Consider the following 21,195-nt stretch of genomic DNA (forward strand, 5'->3'; position numbering starts at 1 on the left):
CCGCGCTTGCGAGTCCGTCGGTCCCGCGGACCTTTTCTCTCCGGCTGGTGTTTCCGGGCGGATGGCACGCTGAGGGACGTGTCAGGCCACGGTTTCCAGGACTTGGAAGAGGGCGGGCGTGAGCGACCATGGCCGGGCAGAGTCTACCGGTACCTCGGCTTGAGGGCGTTTCGCGGGAACAGTTCATGCAGCACCTCTACCCGCAGGTGAGGGCCTCCCTACCACTTGCGCGGCTCCGAACTGGTTTCTCGAGACCCAGGTTATGGGGAGGAGGCAGCGGGCGGCTGAAGATGGTTGGTTGGCTGGCTCTGTGGCTAGGGGAGAGGGCGCATGGGGGATGTCGAATGGATCATCTGTTAAGTTTTCCAGAGGGAACAGCTCCACGTTTCTGGGGAGCAGGATGATAGCGGAGAGCTGAGTGCGAGAAGCGGCTTGCCGAGTGAGCACTGCTCGCTGCGAAGAGTGGCCTTTCTGGGACTCTCTTACGCTGTCTCCTTCCGTTACTGTGGCAACGAAGGGAGATTTCCCACTGCCACCCCATCTTGCATCGGGTTTCCTAAAGCTTAGAGGAGGTTTCACCGCCCGCTGGTGGCGCAAAAGGTGCCTGTTCGTCTACTCGAGTTACTTGATTCCGAAGAGCAGTTTTTCACTGCACTGAGCCAAAGGGGAAGCGATGGGAAGCCCTCAGGAAACTTCCACCGGTCTTGGATTCTAACTAACCTGGGTTCTAATTCAGACGTTGGAAGCTCTTATATGTGTAATTCGAACCTTAGTTCTTTAAGAGAAAAACTCAAGAGGAAAATATTAAGGAGAAGTATTTTTACTTGCAGTGCTTTGTAAGGGAACCCATACTTCAGAGAAACTAAGAGCCCAGCAGATATTTAAAGAAAAAAATAACGGACAAGGTTATAGTTAGTATGCTTATGGTTGAACTCCTCTCTCCCCGCAATTTCACTTGATATTTACGAAGTGGTCATAGAGCTACGGTTCTCAGTATTAAAGAAGCAGGAATGAAGTTTTTTCTTTTGGGAATTAGCAACCTACAGAGAGGATCTAAGCCTTCATTTATTTGTGGGTCTAGTGTTGGTTGGTTTGTTGTTGCACTCCCCACCCCCACCTCAGTATGTGTTAATATAAGATGTTTGCAGAGCACCACTGTGGAGATCCACTGTTGTATGTGGAAATGCTTTGTAAGATGCATGGCAGAGGGTATTTTGTAATGTAATCTTCCCAGGCAAGATATATAATATGTCACAGAGAAAGCATCACTAAGTTTCATAAACTGGAAAATTGCAAACAACACTCTGGTCACAATGTAATAAAATTAGAAATTAATGAAATTGGAAAACAAGATCTTTCTTTGGAAACACTAAAGAAAATCTACGAGGGGGCATAGGCTTCATATATATTTTTTTAAAGATTTTATTTATTTATTTGAGAGAGAGAATGAGAGAGAGAGAGCATGAGAGGGGGGAGGGTCAGAGGGAGAAGCAGACTCCCCGCTGAGCAGGGAGCCCGATGCGGGACTCGATCCCGGGACTCCAGGATCATGACCTGAGCCGAAGGCAGTCGCTTAACCAACTGAGCCACCCAGGCGCCCTAGGCTTTATATTTTTAACATGTTTTAATAGTTAACAGTGTGATATAGGTGCATGAATAGATAGACCAGAGAAATAGAACCAAAAGTCTGGAGATCTACATATATTCAGAAGTAAATTTCCATTTATATGGAGATTTAGTATGTGATAAACACGGTATATTAAGAAACACGGGGGCAAAGGAACTTTTTTATTATTATTATTATGTTATGTTAATCACCATACATTACATCATTAGTTTTTGATGTAGTGTTCCATGATGCATTGTTTGCGTGTAACACCCAGTGCTCCATTCAATATGTGCTCTCTTTAATACCCATCACCAGGCTAACCCATCCACTCACCCCTCTCCCCTCTAGAACCCTCAGTTTGTTTCTCATAACCCATCCACTCACCCCTCTCCCCTCTAGAACCCTCAGTTTGTTTCTCAGAGTCCATCATCTCTCATGATTCGTCTCCCCCTCTGATTCCCCCCATTCATTCTTCCCCTACTGCTATCTTCTTCTTCTTTTTTTTTTAACATATAATGTATTATTTGCTTCAGAGGTACAGATCTGTGATTCAACAGTCTTGTACACTTCACAGTGCTCACCATAGCACATACCCTCCCCAATGTCTATCACCCAGCTACCCATCCCTCCCACCTCCGACCACTCCAGCAACCCTCAGTTTGTTTCCTGAGATTAAGAATTCCTCATATCAGTGACGTCATATGATACATGTCTTTCTCTGATTGACTTATTTTGCTCAGGATAATACCCTCCAGTTCCATCCATGTCGTTGCAAATGGCAAGATTTCATTCTTTTTGATGGCTGCATAATATTCCATTGTATATATGTATGTGTGTATATATATATATATATATATATACACACCACATTTTCTTTTAAATAAATGGTGCTGGGGCAATTGGATAGTCATTTAAAAAATGATAAAATTAGATTTATATCTGACACCATACACAAGAGTAATCTCTAAATGGATCAGAGACACAAATATAAAGTGAAACTACACAGTACTAGAAGAAAACATAGGTAAATTTCTCTATAATGTAGGTCTGTGGAAGGGCTTTCTAACTATGACTGAAAATTCAGGTGTAGTAAAAGATTAAAATTTGAATACATAAAATACAAGCTGGGAAAAAAATATTGGCAACATGTTTCATAAAAGGGCCATAGAAGCCCATGTATTTAAGAACTTTTAAAAATTAAAGGGGTGGGGTGTGAAGGGCCAAAAGTCTGATAAAATGTGAGCAGTTGACCAAAAAAAAAAAAAAAAAAAAGATAAAATGACCTCTAAACATGAAATGGTGTTCAACTTTACTCATAAGAGAACCTCAAGCCAAACTGATATTCCATTTCTTATCTATCATTGGCAAAAAAATCAGAAGGCTGATTTTTAAAAATACTACTGTTGGTGAGGCTGTGAAGGAACTGGCACTTTCACACTTTATGCCAAACGGTACAACTCTTGTTGGGGGGAATTTGGTATATCTAATGAAACTGTATATATGTTTACTTTATGATCCAGCAGTCCCACTTTTAGGAGTTTCCTCTGAGGATTAGTGCAAATAACCTAAAAAAAAAAAAAAAAAAAAACTATGGGCGCCTGGGTGGCTCAGTTGGTTAAGCGACTGCCTTCGGCTCAGGTCATGATCCTGGAGTCCCAGGACCGAGTCCCGCATCAGGCTCCCTGCTCGGCAGGGAGTCTGCTTCTCCCTCTGACCCTCCCCCGTCTCATGCTCTCTCTCTCTATCTCATTCTCTCTCTCAAATAAATAAATGAAATCTTAAAAAAAAAAAAAAGTGTGTAGAGTCCATGAAGTTCAACACATTAAAAAAAAAACAAAACTATGCATAGGAGAGTGATTGATTAAATTGCTCATTTACACTGTGGTGTGCAAAGCTGTAAAAAAGAATGAGAGGGGCGCCTGGGTGGCTTAGTTGTTAAGGGTCTGCCTTCGGCTCAGGTCATGATCTCAGGGTCCTGGGATCGAGCCCCACATCGGGCCCCACGTCGGGCTCCCTGCTCGGCGGGAAGCCTGCTTCTCCCTCTCCCACTCCCCCTGCTTGTGTTCCCTCTCTCACTCTCTGTCAAATAAATAAATAAAATCTTTAAAAAACAACAACAACAAAAAAGAATGAGGAAGATAACCTGAACTGATAGCAGTGATTTCCAGGATATGTTTTGAAATTAAAAAAAAAATCAAATTACAAAAGAAAATACATAACATGACAACTTTTTGTGAAAAAAAGAAGGGGAAATAAAGAAGTATATATGTTTTTGGTCTCTTTGTGGGGGGGGGGGTGGAAAAAAGGAATGATAAGCCAGAAATGAGACTGGTTATCTATAGGGGATGAGTGAGTATGAGGTGAAAGAATGTGGCTGGGGTGACCTTTTTGTATAGTTTTGACTTTGGGGATCACATTAATATTTTACATTCTAAAGTAATAGTAATAATAAAATTAACAAGGATGAGGATGATTAAAAAACCCAAAACTCAAATACAAAATATAAAAAAATAGTAAGTAAGGGGGAGGAAGATAAGTAACCCAAGTCACTTTTGAACACAGTACATATTGTATATCCTCAGTCTAAAGACAAAAAAAAAACTATAAACAAATACTGAACTCTAGTTAATAGACTTGCTTTTTATAGTGATGTGACTTAGCAATTGTGAAAGTACTTACTTTGAATTTATTCAATTGATTAAACATTGAGGATAATAGGAACGAGGTTTCTCATTGTTAGGAGAAAGGAGTTACGAATATATAAACAAAAATTAAAATGAGTCTGTGGTATAAGATCAGAATTGAGGTATCAGTATTAGAGGTATTATGGTTCGTTCATAGATATATCCATTAAGTGCATGTGTGTGTGTGTGTGTATGTGTATAGTATATACATATGCTTGGAGAGAGAGATAAATAGATATGGTATATACATATGTGGGGTGGGGGTGTGTGTGCATACGCACACATGCGTATTTGGGAAAAGGGGGAATAAGTATACACAGACTTCCGCATATTTCCTAGCCCTGTCCACTAAGAAGGCCTAGAAGTAATGATACCCCAATAGCAATGAACACACCTAACACCCAGATCATGGTTTTAAGTAACATACCCTTTAAAAGAAACCAGAGCTGCTTGAAGAAATGACTGTAGGGCTGGGATGGAAAGAGTATAAAAGGATTCTGGATTGTGTTTTCTTTGCTATGAAGTAAGGAAGTGTTCAGGTAAAAAGTCACAAGAGCCAGCTTGATTTGGATCCTACTGGCCAAATCTAAGATAATTTGAACATCAAAATTATATCAGTAGATTATAACCAAGTGAATAAAGTTAATGGAGATAAATAAATAAATTAGCTCATTTTGACATCAGAAAGCCAACTAATGTAGAAGATGATGGAGTTTTTAAAAATCATAATTTTTGTGGTCATCATAGCAATACTTAATTCAGAGAGGAATTACCAGTTGATCAAAATTAACATCACAAATAATAGGGTAAAATATCATGTGCTACCTGATGCATTGCACTGAGAAGGACACAACATTGCTTCTTTGGTACATTCCTTCTAAAAATGCATAACCTGAATCTAATCATGAAGAAACATCAGATAAACTGAAATTGAAAGGCTTCCTACAAAATAACTGGCCTGTACTTTTCAAAAACATCGAGATCATGGAAGAAAAAGGCTGACGAACTGTTCCAGATTAAGAGACATGGCAACTGGGCCCCTGGGTGGCTCAGTTGGTTAAGCGACTGCTTTTGGCTCAGGTCATGATCCTGGAGTCCCGGGGTCGAGTCCCACATCGGGCTCCCGGCTCGGCGGGGAGCCTGCTTCTCCCTCTGACCCTATCCCCTCTCATGCTGTTTCTCTCTCTCTCTCTCTCTCAAATAAATAAATAAATAAAATCTTTAAAAAAAAAAAGAGACATGGCAACTAAATGCAATGTGGCATCTCAGAAATGGGAAAACAAAACAAAAAGCAACTATAAGGGATATTATTAGGACAGTTAGCAAAATTTGGATATGGACTGTGAAGTCGTAGTATTATATCAGTGTTAAATGTAATTTTGATAATTATTCTGTGACTATGTAAGAAAATGTCTTTGTTCTCAGGAAATATACTCCAGTTTTTGGAGATAAAGGAGTATGATGTCAGCAATACCTTGAAGTAGTTAAGAAAAAATTTAATTATTTTTAATATGTTCCTCTCTATACACAACATAGAGTGAGAACAAATGATAAAGTAAATGAGGCAAATGTTCAATTAACAGTTGGTGAATCAGAGTAAAGGGTATATGGGAGTTCTTTGTTCTTGCAGCTTTTCCACAAGTTTGAAATAGTATCAAAATAAAAAGTTACAAACAATATTTGACTATAAAATACAAATTTTAATCATTTATATTTTTGTCATAAATAACACTTGTGAAAATGCCTTTTTTTAAAGATTTATTTATTTGTGAGAGAGCGCAAGTGTGAGGGTGGGGAGGGCAAAGGGAGAGAGAGAGAATCTTTTTTTTTTTTTTTAAGATTTTATTTATTTGATAGACACAGTGAGAGAAGGAACACAAGCAGGGGGAGTAAGAGAGGGAGAAGCAGGCCTCCCGCCGAGCAGGGAGCCCGATGCGGGGCTCGATCCCAGGACTCCAGGATCATGACCCGAGCTGAAGGCAGACACTCAACGACTGAGCCACCCAGTCGCCCCGGGAGAGAGAGAATCTTGAGCAGACTTCCCGCTGAGTGCTGGAGCCCAGATGTGGGGCTCAATCCCATGATCCATGAGATCATGACCTGAGCTGAAATCACGAGTCGGATGCTCAACCAACTGAGCCACCCAGGCACCCTGAAAATGCTTTAAATAATGTTCAGATTTCTTGTTCTCAGCTAGTAATGGTACTCCTGTTTCATTTGGTTTATTTTCCTAATGTTAAAATTTTGTTCTATTACATTGATGCTCTTCCTGCTTTATAGCATGAATTGTCAAAGGTTTGAGTTTGAGCATCTTAGGATCAAGAATCATTCCTTAATTGTTTTTGTCCTTCTATTGCCAAATATAACTCCAGATATATTGTTCATTTTCCCTAATTTTTTGTTGTATATTTTTCCCCACTTACAGAGAAAACCCCTAGTGTTGGAAGGAATTGATTTGGGGGCATGCACAAGCAAATGGACAGTGGATTACCTGAGCCAAGTTGGAGGGAGAAAAGAAGTAAAGATTCATGTTGCTGCATTTTCCCAGATGGACTTCATTAGTAAGAACTTTGTATATAGGTATTTTCTTCTGAGGTTTACTCTGGGACTACAAATAACTTACTTTAAGCCTTGAAAATATTTTTGTATTATTATACAAAGACCATATGGCATTTGATCTTTTGGCTACTTTGATACAGTCATGGAATAGCTTGCTAATTTTTAAAGAATAGCTTTTAAAAGACAAGAATTCTGAGTTTACACAGTTATATAAAAACATTTGCAAAGACCATTTTTTTCAAATAAGGTATATGCCTGATACCTTCTGGAGCTATGGAAGGAACTGGATTTCTGTAACTGGAATTAGAGTACCTCTAACGTTGGGTGTGCTATACTCATTCAGTGCTTCATTAATTAATTGATCCTACCTCATTAGTAATTGTTATTTAGAGTAATGAATTCTGAAGTTTTCCTTCATAACCTATTTTGATTTTTAATGCTCTTATTTTTAGAAGATTTTCTAATTTGTAATTACTGTGACAGAAGTGTAAGGCCATGTTTTCTTTTTCTGCTCTCTCCAGAAATAAAGGACAGGTAGTTGCTATGTTTGGTATAGTTTTTCATCAACTTGGATCGTTTTAAAAAAATCATACTAAATTTTCTCTTTTGACAAAATAACCTTAAATACTTTTAATTTCCCTTGTGGTTGTCACTTTATGCTTTGGGATATCTTAAAAGTAAGTAAGATAGTTAAAAGCTGTTGAGTGTCCAAACTTGAAAGTTTTAAATGTTGTAATCTTATAGATGTAATATGTTATTTATTCCCAGGTTTCATTAAAAATGTTAAAAAACAAATATTTATATTCTGCACGTGCAGTTTCCAGTAAACTCAGTCTATTAAAAAACCATGTAGTTCACAAAAGACTGATTTTTAAAGAAAGATGGTTCTCACTGTTCCTTCCAGAGTTTAGAGATGAGTTAAACAGAGCTTCTAATGTCCAGAGCCATTCCTTTCTCATTAGAGTTTTCCAAGCTCATATAGCAGCTTGCCAAAGCATTTCTCAGTTTTTGATCCTTTGAATATTCACCATTATAGTTTTGGTTTTTAATAGGCCGTGAATTGAGTTTAATTGCCACAAGTTTTTCTAAGTGTAAGAACTTTTCATTTTTTATTAAATCAAAAAGGTGGATGAAAGTGCTGGAATGATGAACGTTTTTAAGCCGGCAGTTAATGATGTTTATTTTCCAGAGAGTCCAAAGCCATAACAAATGGGTATTGAAACTTCATCTTGAATTGCTTTGCTGTTTTGTTGTGTTCCATAAACTTCTCAAAACTTGTTTTTGAATCACATACATTATGTAATAGTTCCTATCCCAGCTTTCTCCAGGCCTTTCACGAGAGCTACTAAAGAGTTGCAAGATTATTTTCTTAGTGCAAGAAAAAAATAGACGTAGTCATTTTTGGCAGTTACCAGGGAGTAGGAAAGAAGGGAGGCATCTAGGTCAGAAAGAGTCTAGAAAGGAAGAAATCCTACACACATATATCATTGTCATCACTTTAGTTTAAGGTTGCATTTCTGCTTATTAAATATTTGAAGAGCAATACATTTCCAGGTCTTAGCTTTTACTTCTTTCTTCTTGGTGGCTATCAGTGTTCTTCCAGACTCAGGGTACTATAAGTGAGAGGAGTATTGTGTGGTGGAAGAATAGTGTTGGTATTCTTCTGGTCATAGATTTAAAGAAGTAAATCAGTCTGACTTTTAATATAGCTTTATTTAACTGCTTCTGTCTATCACATCATCTAATTCCTTTCATCATCCTGCTCTTACTATTTATTATACTTTTATTAATCCTGATCTTGATTTTGCAAAGCAGCTTTTGCAAATGGGAAACAGGACACTGAAGATTATTTTTTCTTTTTCTTAATGTTGGTAACCACTTTCATGCTGCTGAAGGGTACATTATCATTGTTGTTAACCCCACCATTTGTCCTTTACTGAGCACTTACTATATATCAAGTACTGTGCCATGCATCGTAGATTTAATTTAGAAAGCCTGTGAGGTAGTTTTTTTTGTTTTGTTTTCAATAATTATACAATTGAGAAAATGGAGGCTTAAATACATTAAGTAACTTACCCAAGATCATATAGCTTGAAATAATGGAACCAAATTTATATCCAAATTTGCCTGACTCCACAGAACCCATGATCCTAACCCCTCTTTGATACTACCTCCCTTACTGGTCTGTTACCAGTCCAGACTGATGGAACTTAAATAGCAGATGTCCTTCTTTTTAAAACATGCATGGGATAGATGAAAACCTTGAGTCTAAGGAACTTCCTAATTCACACCTTGTTCCCCCCTCTCTCAGAAGCTCTGACAGGCACCACTACCTAAGGAAAAAGATTGCTGAGAGCACCCAAGTTCTGCTTCTCTGGATTGAGTTACTCTATTTGCCCTGTTCTTATAAAGGTCTTGAAACACTTCTGAGTTTTCCCTAGTAAAAAGATAAGCCTAGGCAACTGCACCAATTACAGGGGTAGCTCTGTACCTGAGAGGCTTCCATATTTTCCCCAAACTCTTCAAAGTTGCTTTGGTAGGAATGAAGGGTCTATGGTGAGGTCAGAGATGGAAAACATTGCATAGGAGGATGCCAAGTAAATTTGTTGATATAATTAGCTAGAAACTGTAGTAGCAAATTGGTCTGAGCAGATGGCAGACTCCTTTCTTCTCTCTTGCAGTGCTCACTCTTATACATAATCATCAGCAATGTCCTCAAGTTCAGATTGACATTCGCGCCCACAGGATCTATTAGTCCATAATCTGGCATCAGATTCACTTAGCTTTACAAAAGGATACAAGGCAGGAAACTACATTCTAGCAGTATAGTATCAGTGGGAGTCCTTGTACCAATCCAGGAGCCATTTTTTGGTTCACCAAGTGACAGCTTAATTGCAAGGGAACAAGAAAGACTATAAAGATGGGTATAGAAACACCTTAGCTAAATGAAACCACATAGTCCACAGAAACCAGTGACATGAAATGGCCCATGAATTTAGCATCTAGGTTCCTCCAAGGGACAAACTCAATTACAAGAGTTACACCACACACAGGGAAGCCATATCTTTTGCTTCTTAACAAATATTTATAATCCACTCATCAGCCTCTCAGTCCAGACATAGTTCATCAATTAGGGGTCATTTTTTACAATAAACAATGTTAACTGATATCACAGGTGACCTTCCACATTTATCTTTACCCAGTAGGTTTCTACAAAAGCACTGCTAGGAAAAGGTAAGCCCAAGGTCATCTTATAGAGAAGGAGAAAGGGTTTTTGCTAACCCTTTCTCCCCATTTCCTCAGTACAGATTTAAAGTGGAAAGATATTTGGTGGTAAGAGTGAAAAGACGAAAAGAAAAAAAGGAGAGAAAAGACTACTACTCTTAATCAGAGGTTTGGAGGCTGGAGTGCAATGGGGGTTGGGTGGAGAGGCTTTTGACCCAGATGCTTTTGAGGACTTCATTGTCTTGATGTTACTGTTATCATCTTCATGTAGGGGTCAGTACTTTTGCTTCTAGACTGGTGAAGGGACAGGATGGGACCCAGAGAAATGGTAGCCCTCCAGGCTCAATAGTGAGATAAAAGGAAACGAACTGCTTTTGTGATGTTCAGCCCTGTTTACCACAAGGGAAGGAGATAGCCATTTGAACAGAAATGTTGAAGAAGAATAAAACTTGGTCACTTCCCTGAATTCTCCTTGAGGTATTCCTCAGAAGCCTTAAAATGACAGAGTGGTGAAGGAGATTGAGAGCAGTGTTGTGGGCTTCGGTTTTCTGTGGTAGTTCCAGAAGGCAGGAAGATCAGTGAGAGAGTGAAAGACTCGATCTTACTGGATCATTTACCTACTATCTCTTCCAAAGTAGCACTTAGTAGTTTGTCCCATTTCTCAGTCACAAGACTTGTTTTGCCATGACACTTGAAGTAGCACATTTGAAAGTTTGTGTATATCCAGAGGTAACCAGATACCATAGAAACATTTTTCTAACAGTAACTTGGAATAGGAGGGTATTGACATAAGAAGGATTCATCTGTCCCATAGATTTAGAAGTCTTTAATTTTTGAAATTATAATTTTAGACAATCTAGGTCAAATAAGCATACTGCTAAATGAATTTTGAAAATTTAAAATTTCACATAATAGATTATAATAAAATTATGGCTATTGTAAAACAGAAGAGCATATACAACTCCAACAAGCCTATATATAGTGATAAGGGTATTACTAGTTGACTTATTGAGTCCAAGGCTTCTTTGTCTTTATTTCAGAACTTTACCTTTTGATAAGTTGGTTCAGAGGGCAGCTGAAGAAAAGCATGAAGAATTCTTTATTTCAGAGGTAACTGCTTTGAACATATTTTCTTTAGAAAGCATTAATATGTACATACTAGGTGGATTTTCTTATACAAGAATATTAGATATACAAGAGCTGTAGTCTTCTCTGATAGCTGTTTTTAAGGTTTGGTTGTGTGTGCCAGTAGATCTAGTTTTGCTATTTATTAGATCTCAAACCTTGGCCAAATTATTTTTCTGTACCTCAGTCTACTCATCTATAAAATAGGAACAATAACAGTACCTGTTTGATAAGGTTTTTGTGACAGTTAACTAAATAAAATTTGTAGAGTACTTAGCACAATGCCTGACATTTGGAAACTACTTACTAAATGTTAGCGATAAATGATAACTTTCTTTGAAAATGCTTTGGTCTGGGGCGCCTGGGTGGCTCAGTCGGTTAAACGGCTGCCTTCAGCTCAGGTCATGATCCCAGGGTCCTGGGATCGAGCCCCGCATCTGGCTCCCTGCTCGGTGGGGAGCCTGCTTCTCCCTCTCCCTCTGCTGCTCCCCCTGCTTGTGCTCGCTCTCTCTCAAAAAAAAAAAAAAAAAGAAAAGAAAATGCTTTGGTCTGATATTCAGTTCAAATGCTGAAGGAGAACTTTATTTTCATATCTTATTGACTGTTAGACTATTTCTATATTTTATTATTGTTATTATCAATGTGATTTCTGTTGTATTTGCTATAACATTTGTTCAGGATTAAATGCAGAAGAATTCTACTTATTTACATTATAATTCAGTTTTTGTTTTTGTTTTTGTTTTAAGATTTTATTTATTTATTTGAGAGAGAGAGAATGAGAGACAGATAGCAAGAGAGGGAAGAGGGTCAGAGGGAGAAGTAGACCCCCTGCTGAGCAGGGAGCCCGATGTGGGACTCGATCCCGGGACTCCAGGATCATGACCTGAGCTGAAGGCAGTCGCTTAACCAACTGAGCCACCCAGGCGCCCTTTTATAATTCAGTTTTAATTCAATTTAAATATCTTGAGATAAAGCATTGAGGCTTATATATAAATACATTTTTTAAAAATTCACGGTTATCTCAAAAGCGCATTTTAAAAATAAACTGCTTTTTAAGCTTTGAATAAAGCTGTTGTGTGCATTTGAGCCAGCCAGGCTGGTGGCCAGTTTGGTAGTGACAAGTGCTGCCTGCTCACAGTTGTTTCAACAGGTAGTGGTCACATCAGATTACCACCAGGATCCCTCCAAACTCTGCAGGTCTGTGATTCTGTGGTATGATAAGATTGTCTACTAAAACTGATTCCATTAACTATACCTGAACTAACAGTGTATATTCATCTTGTTTATATACTTTCCATAATCTTTAGACGTAAATCCTTTATCTTGTCTGTTTCTTTTACTTCACTTGACATTTCATGGCTATTTACATCTGTGCTGCTCATTACCCTTGGACAGGAAAGTTTCAAAGGGCAACTGACTATACATGTATATTTACATCTTAAAATTATGGAAAGTATTTCAGTCTTTCAAGAAGCAGGTGCTAAGATGGAATTAGGAGTGCAAATAGGTTTACTGGGGAGTAATACCCCTGAAAGGAAAGAGAAGGATTGGGTAGGGGGAAGCCATCAGACAGTGACCTAGATCTGACAGACTCTCTGCCAGCTCACTGTGGAACTCCTGAGCAAAGACTGCCTGTTAGAGGAGTGCTGTGTGTGTTGGCAATGCCTAAGCCTTTTACTGTCTTGCTCAGTCATTGGTTGGGGCTACCCCAAGAAGAGCACGACCTTGAAAGGCTGAGGTAGACCTGAAAGAATTAATGGCTGGCAGCCATAAGTTAATCACACTCTATGCAACTAGCAATGAATTCTTTCTTAAAGGGGTTCTGAGCGGTGCACCTCTGTGTCTGCCCATGAATTTTTTTTCCAATCCTGAAACATTAGAACTGGTAGAAAACTCTTAGAATTTTGAAGAGCATACTTTGAAACCTATTTAGCCAATAATAAATTTATAGAAATTATCTGGTATTACTTAAAAATATAAAAACACTGGATCTGAGAGTAGAGTTAAATTTTTGGTCATAGATTTATAATACGTTGTTAAGGTAAATAACATGGATTTTTGAATTTTGTGTTACAATGGTCAGTGTAGGTATAAAAGAGGCAGAATTCCTGAGTTGGCTTGCCCTTGTGCTTGATCCAGTATCTCAGTTCTCTAATTCTTAGAAGAAATGCAGGCAACAGTAGTGTTTTATAATTCAAACAGTTCTCTCTTATAGCTACTCGGTGAAGGGTAATTGGCAGTTTTTTTTAAGTATCAACATGAATTTACTACTCTAAAATGACTTTTTTTTTTTTTTGAAATGACATATTTCTAACTCCTACATGAGCTGATTTTAAAGGATTTGGCTTGAGAATTTATATGACCAGTGGTAGGCTTAACTTGATAAAGTGCAGTGTTCCAGATTTTTAAAAAATGTATTACTGAAATTTTAATTATCATATTTATCTCCTATTCTACATTTGCATTAAGTTTGTTATTGGCCTCAACAATACCTTGAGATCATGTGTGTTATACAAATGAGAATTCTTTTAAGTCTTATTGTTAGGAGTCTAAATAACTTAAAGTCTGAATTAAGCATTGTGTTTTAGATAGAGTAGATATGTGTTGCCTTTCATATTTATATAATATTTTGTGGATCCAGTCATTATTACAAGCAGCCTAATAAAGACATTTCTTCATATGGCCACCAGAGAGCATTAGTAGAAAGGGTAAGAAAACAGAACTGTTTCAAAAACAACTGGGTTAGATTTTACAACTCATTTCCTTCCATCTTTATTTTCTATTATTTTTACATGAATATTTATGTTACTTTTCTTTGGGGTGTTTAAGGATGAGAAGTACTACTTACGGTCACTTGGGGAAGACCCTAGAAAGGTAAGAATTCTGAATGTAAAGCAAAGGCTTAAAACCTAATGGATGTATATATTTTAAATTGGCACTGTAGTTTTTATACTTATTGCCTGACATATGACCTGTTTCATCTTTTTCCCATTCTTTTCTCAATGATTTCTGCCCTTGAATAAGAAAAATTATTAGGGGTGCCTGGGTGGCTCAGTCGGCTAAGTGGCCACTCTTGATTTCGGCTCAGGTTATGATATCAGGGTCCTGGGATCAAGCCCCGAGTCAGGCTCTGCACTCAAGCAGGGAGTCTGCTTGAGGATTTTCTCTCTCTCCCTCTGCCCCTCCCCTGCTTGCATGCACATGCTCTCTCTCTCTACAATAAATAAATGAATCTTTAAAAGAAAAAATGAAGTAAAATTATTAAGTTTATTAGTTTTTAAGTAGGACCATAGTATCTTAGTGTTTAAAGTCACTCTAATCTCTACACAATTAAAAAATCCTTTCTATTATATTTTACAGATGGCCATTCAGCTCATAAAATATAATCTAAAATAATTATTAAAATACTGAATAATTCAGTAATACAAGCTTTGACATGTATTCAGAGTCAAATTAGTATGGCTGCATTGTTAAGGAATGGTCCCTAAAATGATAAAGATTCTTTTTCTGTCCCCATTTTTTATTTATTTATTTTTTTAAAAGATTTTATTTATTTATTTGACAGAGAGAGACACAACGAGAGAGGGAACACAAGCAGGGGGAGTGGGAGAGGGAGAAGCAGGCTTCCCGCCGAGCAGGGAGCCCGATGCGGGGCTCGATCCCAGGACTCTGGGATCATGACTTGAGCTGAAGGCAGATGCTCAACCGACTGAGCCACCCAGGCGCCCCTCTGTCCCCATTTAGTTCTTTGACTTCTTTTAGTCTCTTCCTTCAGTAAAACCCATAGGTTTTACATAGTTGATAATATTCAAATTGTTGACTCCTAAATTTTAAATACTTACTATTGGAGTAGATGGCAATTGTATGATTGTTGTCTAAATAGGAAGAACCTATTAATGAAGCATATTAAGCTTAACCGTACTGATATTGTTGAATCTGCAGTCTGTTACATAGTCTATTATTTCTTCATTTGAAAGCTCATGTGTTGACTGTCATCACTTAGTAGTATTTTAAAGCAATGAACAGTTTTACCCCATTCCTCCTTAATATCATGGGCTCTGATGGCAGCCTGAGGTAAAACAAGCATTATACAAATATTGCATTATTAAAATTCTTACCATGTTTCTCTCAATGCAGGATGTTGCAGATATCAGAAAGCAGTTTCCTTTACTGGAAGGAGATATTAAGTTTCCAAAATTTTTCAAAGAGGAGCAGTTCTTTTCCAGTGTTTTTCGAATTAGCTCACCAGGATTACAACTTTGGACCCACTATGATGTATGCTACATAAATGAGAAATCTGAAGCTACAGTAGATATTTAGCATTTATAGACATAACATTTACAGTTTCAACTTTCTGTAGACTACCCTAAAGATCTTGGAGACATAATTTGCTGAAACATGAGATTTGAAAACAGAGTGCTCTGCAAGTTGGTGATACGGGAATAAATTATTTAACTAATGCTATAGCCTAGTTAGTTTCTCACATTTGCATTTCTCTGTGGTGGTGTTCTTGATTTGTTATATTGTGTGTGTGTGTGTGTGTGTGTGTGAAGTTTTTGGAAGTGGTTTTTAATATGTGAAAAACGGCCACCAGATGAGGGGGAAAGTTGTACAAGTGGAAAAAGCAATTAAGGTTGTGACAATGAGGATGTGAAAATGATACACATGACTAGATGGAACTGTTATTCAAGAGAAAGGCAGAAGTTTGTGGAGAGCCATTTCCAGTTATAAGAATTTGGGGATTTCTGAAGGTCTTAGATTATACATCCCTTGAGAATGTGAAATGTCCACTGTATCTTTGAGCACCAAGATGTATTATTCATTCCTGGTAAGATTTCTAGACCTCATTCATTTCCTGTTTATTTTATTGTCCCTGATCATTTACTCTATGGTATTACAATTTTACTTGCTTAAATGTATGCATATAAATCTTTTAAACACATTAAGAGTATTGTATATGGTTTGGTGTTGGGTGGAGAAATTTAGGACGCTAAAGCAATACCTAATAGGTTTCTAAAGATAATTTTTTAAAAAGCTCTAAATCAAGCTATATTAAGTTTTATAAGTGTGTTATAATTCAGCTGAGGGCCGCTTGGGAGGATTTTAACATCGTAACTCTAATTAAATGAGATAGACATAAATTCTTAGTATATTTTTTAAAAGTTTTGCATAAATGATATGGTGAAAAAATGATGTGGTGACTTAAATATATTAATTGTATTATGTGACTATTTTAAATTTTAACTAGTATCACTATCTAGATTTAGAATAGAATTCCAAACAGCTTTTCTTACATTAAAAATAAGTCAAAGGAATGCCTGTTATATAGTTAAGGTTTACATAAGAAAAGGGTTAGTAATGAAAGGAAAAATGCTTAGGTAGAAGCAATATGTAAATAATTATGAATATATCTTGCTTAGTATATATTTTAATTCCTTGGCTGAGAATTACGTAGCTCTGCCTTTTAACATTTTCCGCAAAGTGTACCCTTGTGTATGCAGAAGTAGTCAAGATTACTCCATTAATAAGTACATTAAGAAAATTTGGAAAGAAAGAATTTGGAAATCAAGATGCCTGTAACTAATTATGGTTGGCCGTATATATTAAAAGAGTTTAGTGATGGTTGATTACAGCAGTACCTTGTGTTTTCCCAGCACTTAATTTTTCTAAGTGCTTTCAATCTGTTGCCTAATGTTGGCCATATAGCATTCCTTGACAGATAAGGAAGTACTAACCAAGGAGAGCCTCAAATAAGTGGGGCAAGGGCAAATAGTTCTCAGATTTCCTAATGGCTTGCCAGTCCTTCAGGAATATCTTTAATAAAGGCAGTGCTGCAGGAATATCTTTAATAAAGGCACAGTTTCAATTACAATACAAATGTTTGCATTGTTAGCATATTACTATAAATGTTTTAGAAATGTGAGTCGAGTCTTACTAAAGGTAGGATTTACATTTAACTGTTTGGAATATACCATTGGTTCTGTTTATTTAAATTTTAGATATTGCTTATCCATAAGTTCTTATTGGCCTTCAGGTAATGGATAACTTCTTAATACAAGTGACAGGAAAAAAGCGTGTTGTACTATTCAGTCCTCGAGATGCCCAGTATTTATATTTATCAGGTACTTTTTTTTTTTTAAGTTTATATTTCAAAAGTCTAGTCTATTCAGTTACTCTTCTTAGGAAACCTCTTTATTTTCATAGAAAAACATCTTAGGGCCTCTTTCTAATTATGATGTATTTGTGTTCTCCACATGTATATATGTAATGATAGGCTATATGAACAATGGAATTTTCAGATTTTCTTAATTATATTACATGGATGTCAATAGTCATAAAGGGTGGATCATTGAAAATTGTCTTAGGTTTCAGGAGAATAGTAATTGTTCTTACAGTGTGGATATAATAAATAATTGTACAGAAAAGAAAAATTTTCAAGTTTATATTTGTGATTACCTTTAAAGAAATGCTAACTTTGCTTAATCTATATTATCCTTTTTTGGAACTTTTCAGGTACTAAATCAAAAGTACTGGATATAGATAACCCAGACTTAGCTAAATATCCACTGTTTTCCAAGGCTAGAAGGTATGAATGTTCCCTTAAAGCTGGAGATGTATTATTCATTCCTGGTAAGATTTCTAGACCTCATTCATTTCCTGTTTATAAAATCTGTACTCTGTCACTCATCCATTATATGATTTTTTTAGTACAAATGTATGTTTGTTATATGTATTCTGTCCTATACAAGTTGATTTTTATACAACTGTGTATGTGTGTTTAAAGTATGCTTAAGCAAATTCTTATAAAATTAACGATCTTGCTTTTCAGAGGCAATCTATATAACATTACACTCTTATTAAATGACATCAAACAAGATACTTTGGGAAAAGATTATACCTGGTTCTTTTTAATCCTTTCTAAAATATTTGCATATTGGAACACCTGGGTGGCACCGTGGGCTAAGCATCCGACTCTGTTTGGCTCAGGTCCTGATCTCAGGGTTGTAAGATGGAGCCCCATGTCAGGCTCTGCACTCAGCGCAGAGTCTGCTTAAGACTCTCTCCCTCTCTCTCTGTCCCTCCGCCACCCCTGTCTCTCTAAAATAAGTAAATCTTTAAAAAAAAAAAATACTGCATATTTTAGAACTATGTCACTTAAGTATTTACCAAGAAATGGTAAATATATTTCAAAGCCAAAACAGATCAGAGATTTTATTAAATATCAAATTGTTATAATCTCAACACCTGTGATGTCTTTTGTGTGCATTATTTTTTTTTTTTAAGATTTTTATTTATTTGACAGAAAGAGACACAGCGATAGAGGGAACACAAGCAGGGAGAGTAGGAGAGGGAGAAGCAGGCTCCCACTGAGCAGGGAGCCCGATGCGGGGCTCGATCCCAGGATTCTGAGATCATGACCTGAGCCGAAGGCAGACGCTTAACGACTGAGCCACCCAGGCGCCCCTGTGTGCATTATTTTCTATGGTCTGAATTAGTGTCACTTAATTTCTTTGTACAATAAAAAGGGCATTAGTTGTTAGTAATTAGTGATATAATTAACATCTGTAATTATTCAGAAGTGAATACCTTAAGATTATAAAAGTCATAATTAAGGGGCACCTGGGTGGCTCAGTTGGTTAAGGGACTGCCTTCAGCTCAGGTCATGATCCTGGAGTCCCGGGATCGAGTCCCGCATCGGGCTCCCTGCTCAGCAGGGAGCCTGCTTCTCCCTCTGACCCTATCCCCTCTCATGCTGTTTCTCACTCTCTCTCTCAAATAAATACATAAAATCTTAAAAAAAAAAAATCATAATTAAGATTAAAGGAGTACATTAACAAATTGTTTGTATAGTTGTATTTTTCATATTTAAGTTAATATATTTTTAATCATTAATACCTCTTTTTGGGGGCACCTGGGTGGCTCAGATGGTTAAGCATCTGCCTCCAGCTTAGGTCATGATCTCAGAGTCCTGGGATCTGTCGGGCTCCCAGCTCAGTGGGGAGTCTGCTTCTCCCTCTCCCTCGGCCTCTCCCCCCTGCTTGTGCTCTGTCTCTCAAATGAATAAATAAAATCTTTAAAAAAAAAATACCTCTTTTTCAGTGACAGAATTAAGTAAAAAAGTATTAATAAAAATATGATGATCTTATTTGGGGCTACATTATAAATTGCTTGAGGATAAGGAACCATGTTTTGGCAATCTTTGTATTCCCCAAGGGGCCTGATACAATGTCCTTAACATAATTGATTATCTGTAAAAATTTGATACATTAACTTCTTATGTTCTTTGTAAACAACCAGCACACTGGTGTTTAAATCCATTGCTATTATTTAAATTTTTTGGTTTTGTATCTTTAGAGACTGGTTAAGAGCTATGCAGTTTTCTCTTATTCTGTATACAACTTAAGGAAAAAAAAAGCGAGCCAGAAATACTTAACATTTGCATATATTTTGAAATAAAAGCAAAACCCCCATCTTTGCATTTAAATTTAACAGAATGGTTAGCTTTTTTCCTGTTATATTGAATAAGGAAAAAGATTCTGAAAGAAAGAGTAGTTAAGATTAAATCCATGTTTGAAACTAGTTTTGCAAATCAAAATATTTTAAGCTTTTGTTTTTCCTAGAGCACCCTTAGAATGAGTTTGTTTCTAAAATTTAGCATCTTGTAAATCTTACTTTCTCCCATTCACAAGATTAAACATTTTTTGATGTGACTAGTATTTTTTTTTTAAGATTTTATTTATTTGAGAGAGAGTAGTAGCAGGGGTGGGGGAGGAGCAGAGGGGGAGGGAGAAGCAGACTCCCCACTGAGCAGGGAGTCCCACTCAGGGCTCCATCCCAGGACCCTGAGATCATGACTTGAGCTGAAGGCAGACCAGACGCTTAACCGACTGAACGACCCAGGTGCACCATTTACATGACTAGTATTTCATCTTGGTTATATTGTGATGTTGCTTTCATATTCCTATAGCACCTATAGTTTGAAAACATTCAGACTCAACTGAAAACAAAGAAACGTTCTAGAGGAAGTGAAAAATTAATTAGCTATATCATATGATAAAGTTTATTCATCTTCTCTACCACCAAAATATTTGCTTTAGTTTTATATACTTATTGTACAGGAGCTGAAAGAAATATAAGACATTTATAAGTGCATTACAAAAAGAAGTATAAAACTAAGCAGGCTACAATGAATGCAAATTTAAACAAGTTAGAAAACCAAATGCAGCTTGAATAGGAAGTCTTTGAGAACAAAAGTACTGTGCTGAGGCAGAAGAGGTCAGAGATACTCCTCAAATGATTGAAATGTTCTGTGTATAAAAAATAAACACTTTTAATGTGGTTATATGACTCAGGAAGTGTAAACAAGTAACAGAAAACATAGCCCCAAATTACAGAACTACAAAACAAATATAACTTTATTATGTCTTTCAAGTTAAAAGGGAAAATTGCTATTTCCAAAGGTTTTAAAAGTAGGGTTGTGTTACTGACACTTTAAATTGGTTGGCAATTCATAAAAGTTAAAATGATTCTGTTAAAAGCTGGGAGTGTGCTAACGAAGGGATCTAGTTACAAGAATTTCTTACACTGGCTATATGCAATTTGTGATATTTCACTGACATTTTGGTTTTTTTTTTTTTTTTTACTCTAGGTTTTATTTTTAACTTTTTTTTTTCCTTAAACTTTCTCCAGCTTTATGGTTCCATAACGTAATTTCTGAAGAGTTTGGAGTGGGAGTGAATATCTTTTGGAAGCACCTTCCATCTGAATGCTATGATAAAACAGATACCTATGGAAACAAAGATCCTACAGCAGCATCAAGAGCTGCACAAATTTTGGACAGAGCTTTAAAAACACTGGCTGAATTACCAGAGGAATACAGGGACTTCTATGCACGGCGAATGGTCTTACACATTCAAGATAAAGCCTATAGTAAAAACTTTGAGTAAATAATGAAGTGAATGCAATGAATATAAACTTTTAAATACAATTCAG

At 36.9% G+C, this 21,195-nt stretch overlaps 1 protein-coding gene across 1 annotated transcript; it reads left to right on the plus strand.

The window, feature by feature from the left end:
* The first annotated feature begins 71 nt into the window (after positions 1-71).
* Positions 72-21,195, plus strand: TYW5 (tRNA-yW synthesizing protein 5). The gene is made up of 8 exons (XM_035007445.1): positions 72-206; positions 6,719-6,873; positions 11,118-11,187; positions 14,032-14,076; positions 15,340-15,477; positions 17,237-17,324; positions 17,716-17,832; positions 20,893-21,195. Exons 1-8 carry the CDS (start codon positions 129-131, stop codon positions 21,147-21,149), a joined length of 948 nt encoding a protein of 315 aa, XP_034863336.1. The 5' UTR covers positions 72-128; the 3' UTR covers positions 21,150-21,195.

Source organism: Mirounga leonina, unplaced genomic scaffold (genome assembly GCF_011800145.1).
Source record: "Mirounga leonina isolate KUSES-001 unplaced genomic scaffold, KU_Mleo_1.0 Mir_151, whole genome shotgun sequence".
NCBI classification, from domain to species: domain Eukaryota; kingdom Metazoa; phylum Chordata; class Mammalia; order Carnivora; family Phocidae; genus Mirounga; species Mirounga leonina.

Bases quoted from the DNA above. Each gene is read 5' to 3' on its own strand.
- TYW5 (XM_035007445.1), top strand. From the start codon at position 129: ATGGCCGGGCAGAGTCTACCGGTACCTCGGCTTGAGGGCGTTTCGCGG. The intron at 207-6,718 runs GTGAGGGCCTCC...CCCCACTTACAG, and splicing joins TGCAGCACCTCTACCCGCAG to AGAAAACCCCTAGTGTTGGA. The intron at 17,325-17,715 runs GTACTTTTTTTT...GGAACTTTTCAG, and splicing joins CCAGTATTTATATTTATCAG to GTACTAAATCAAAAGTACTG.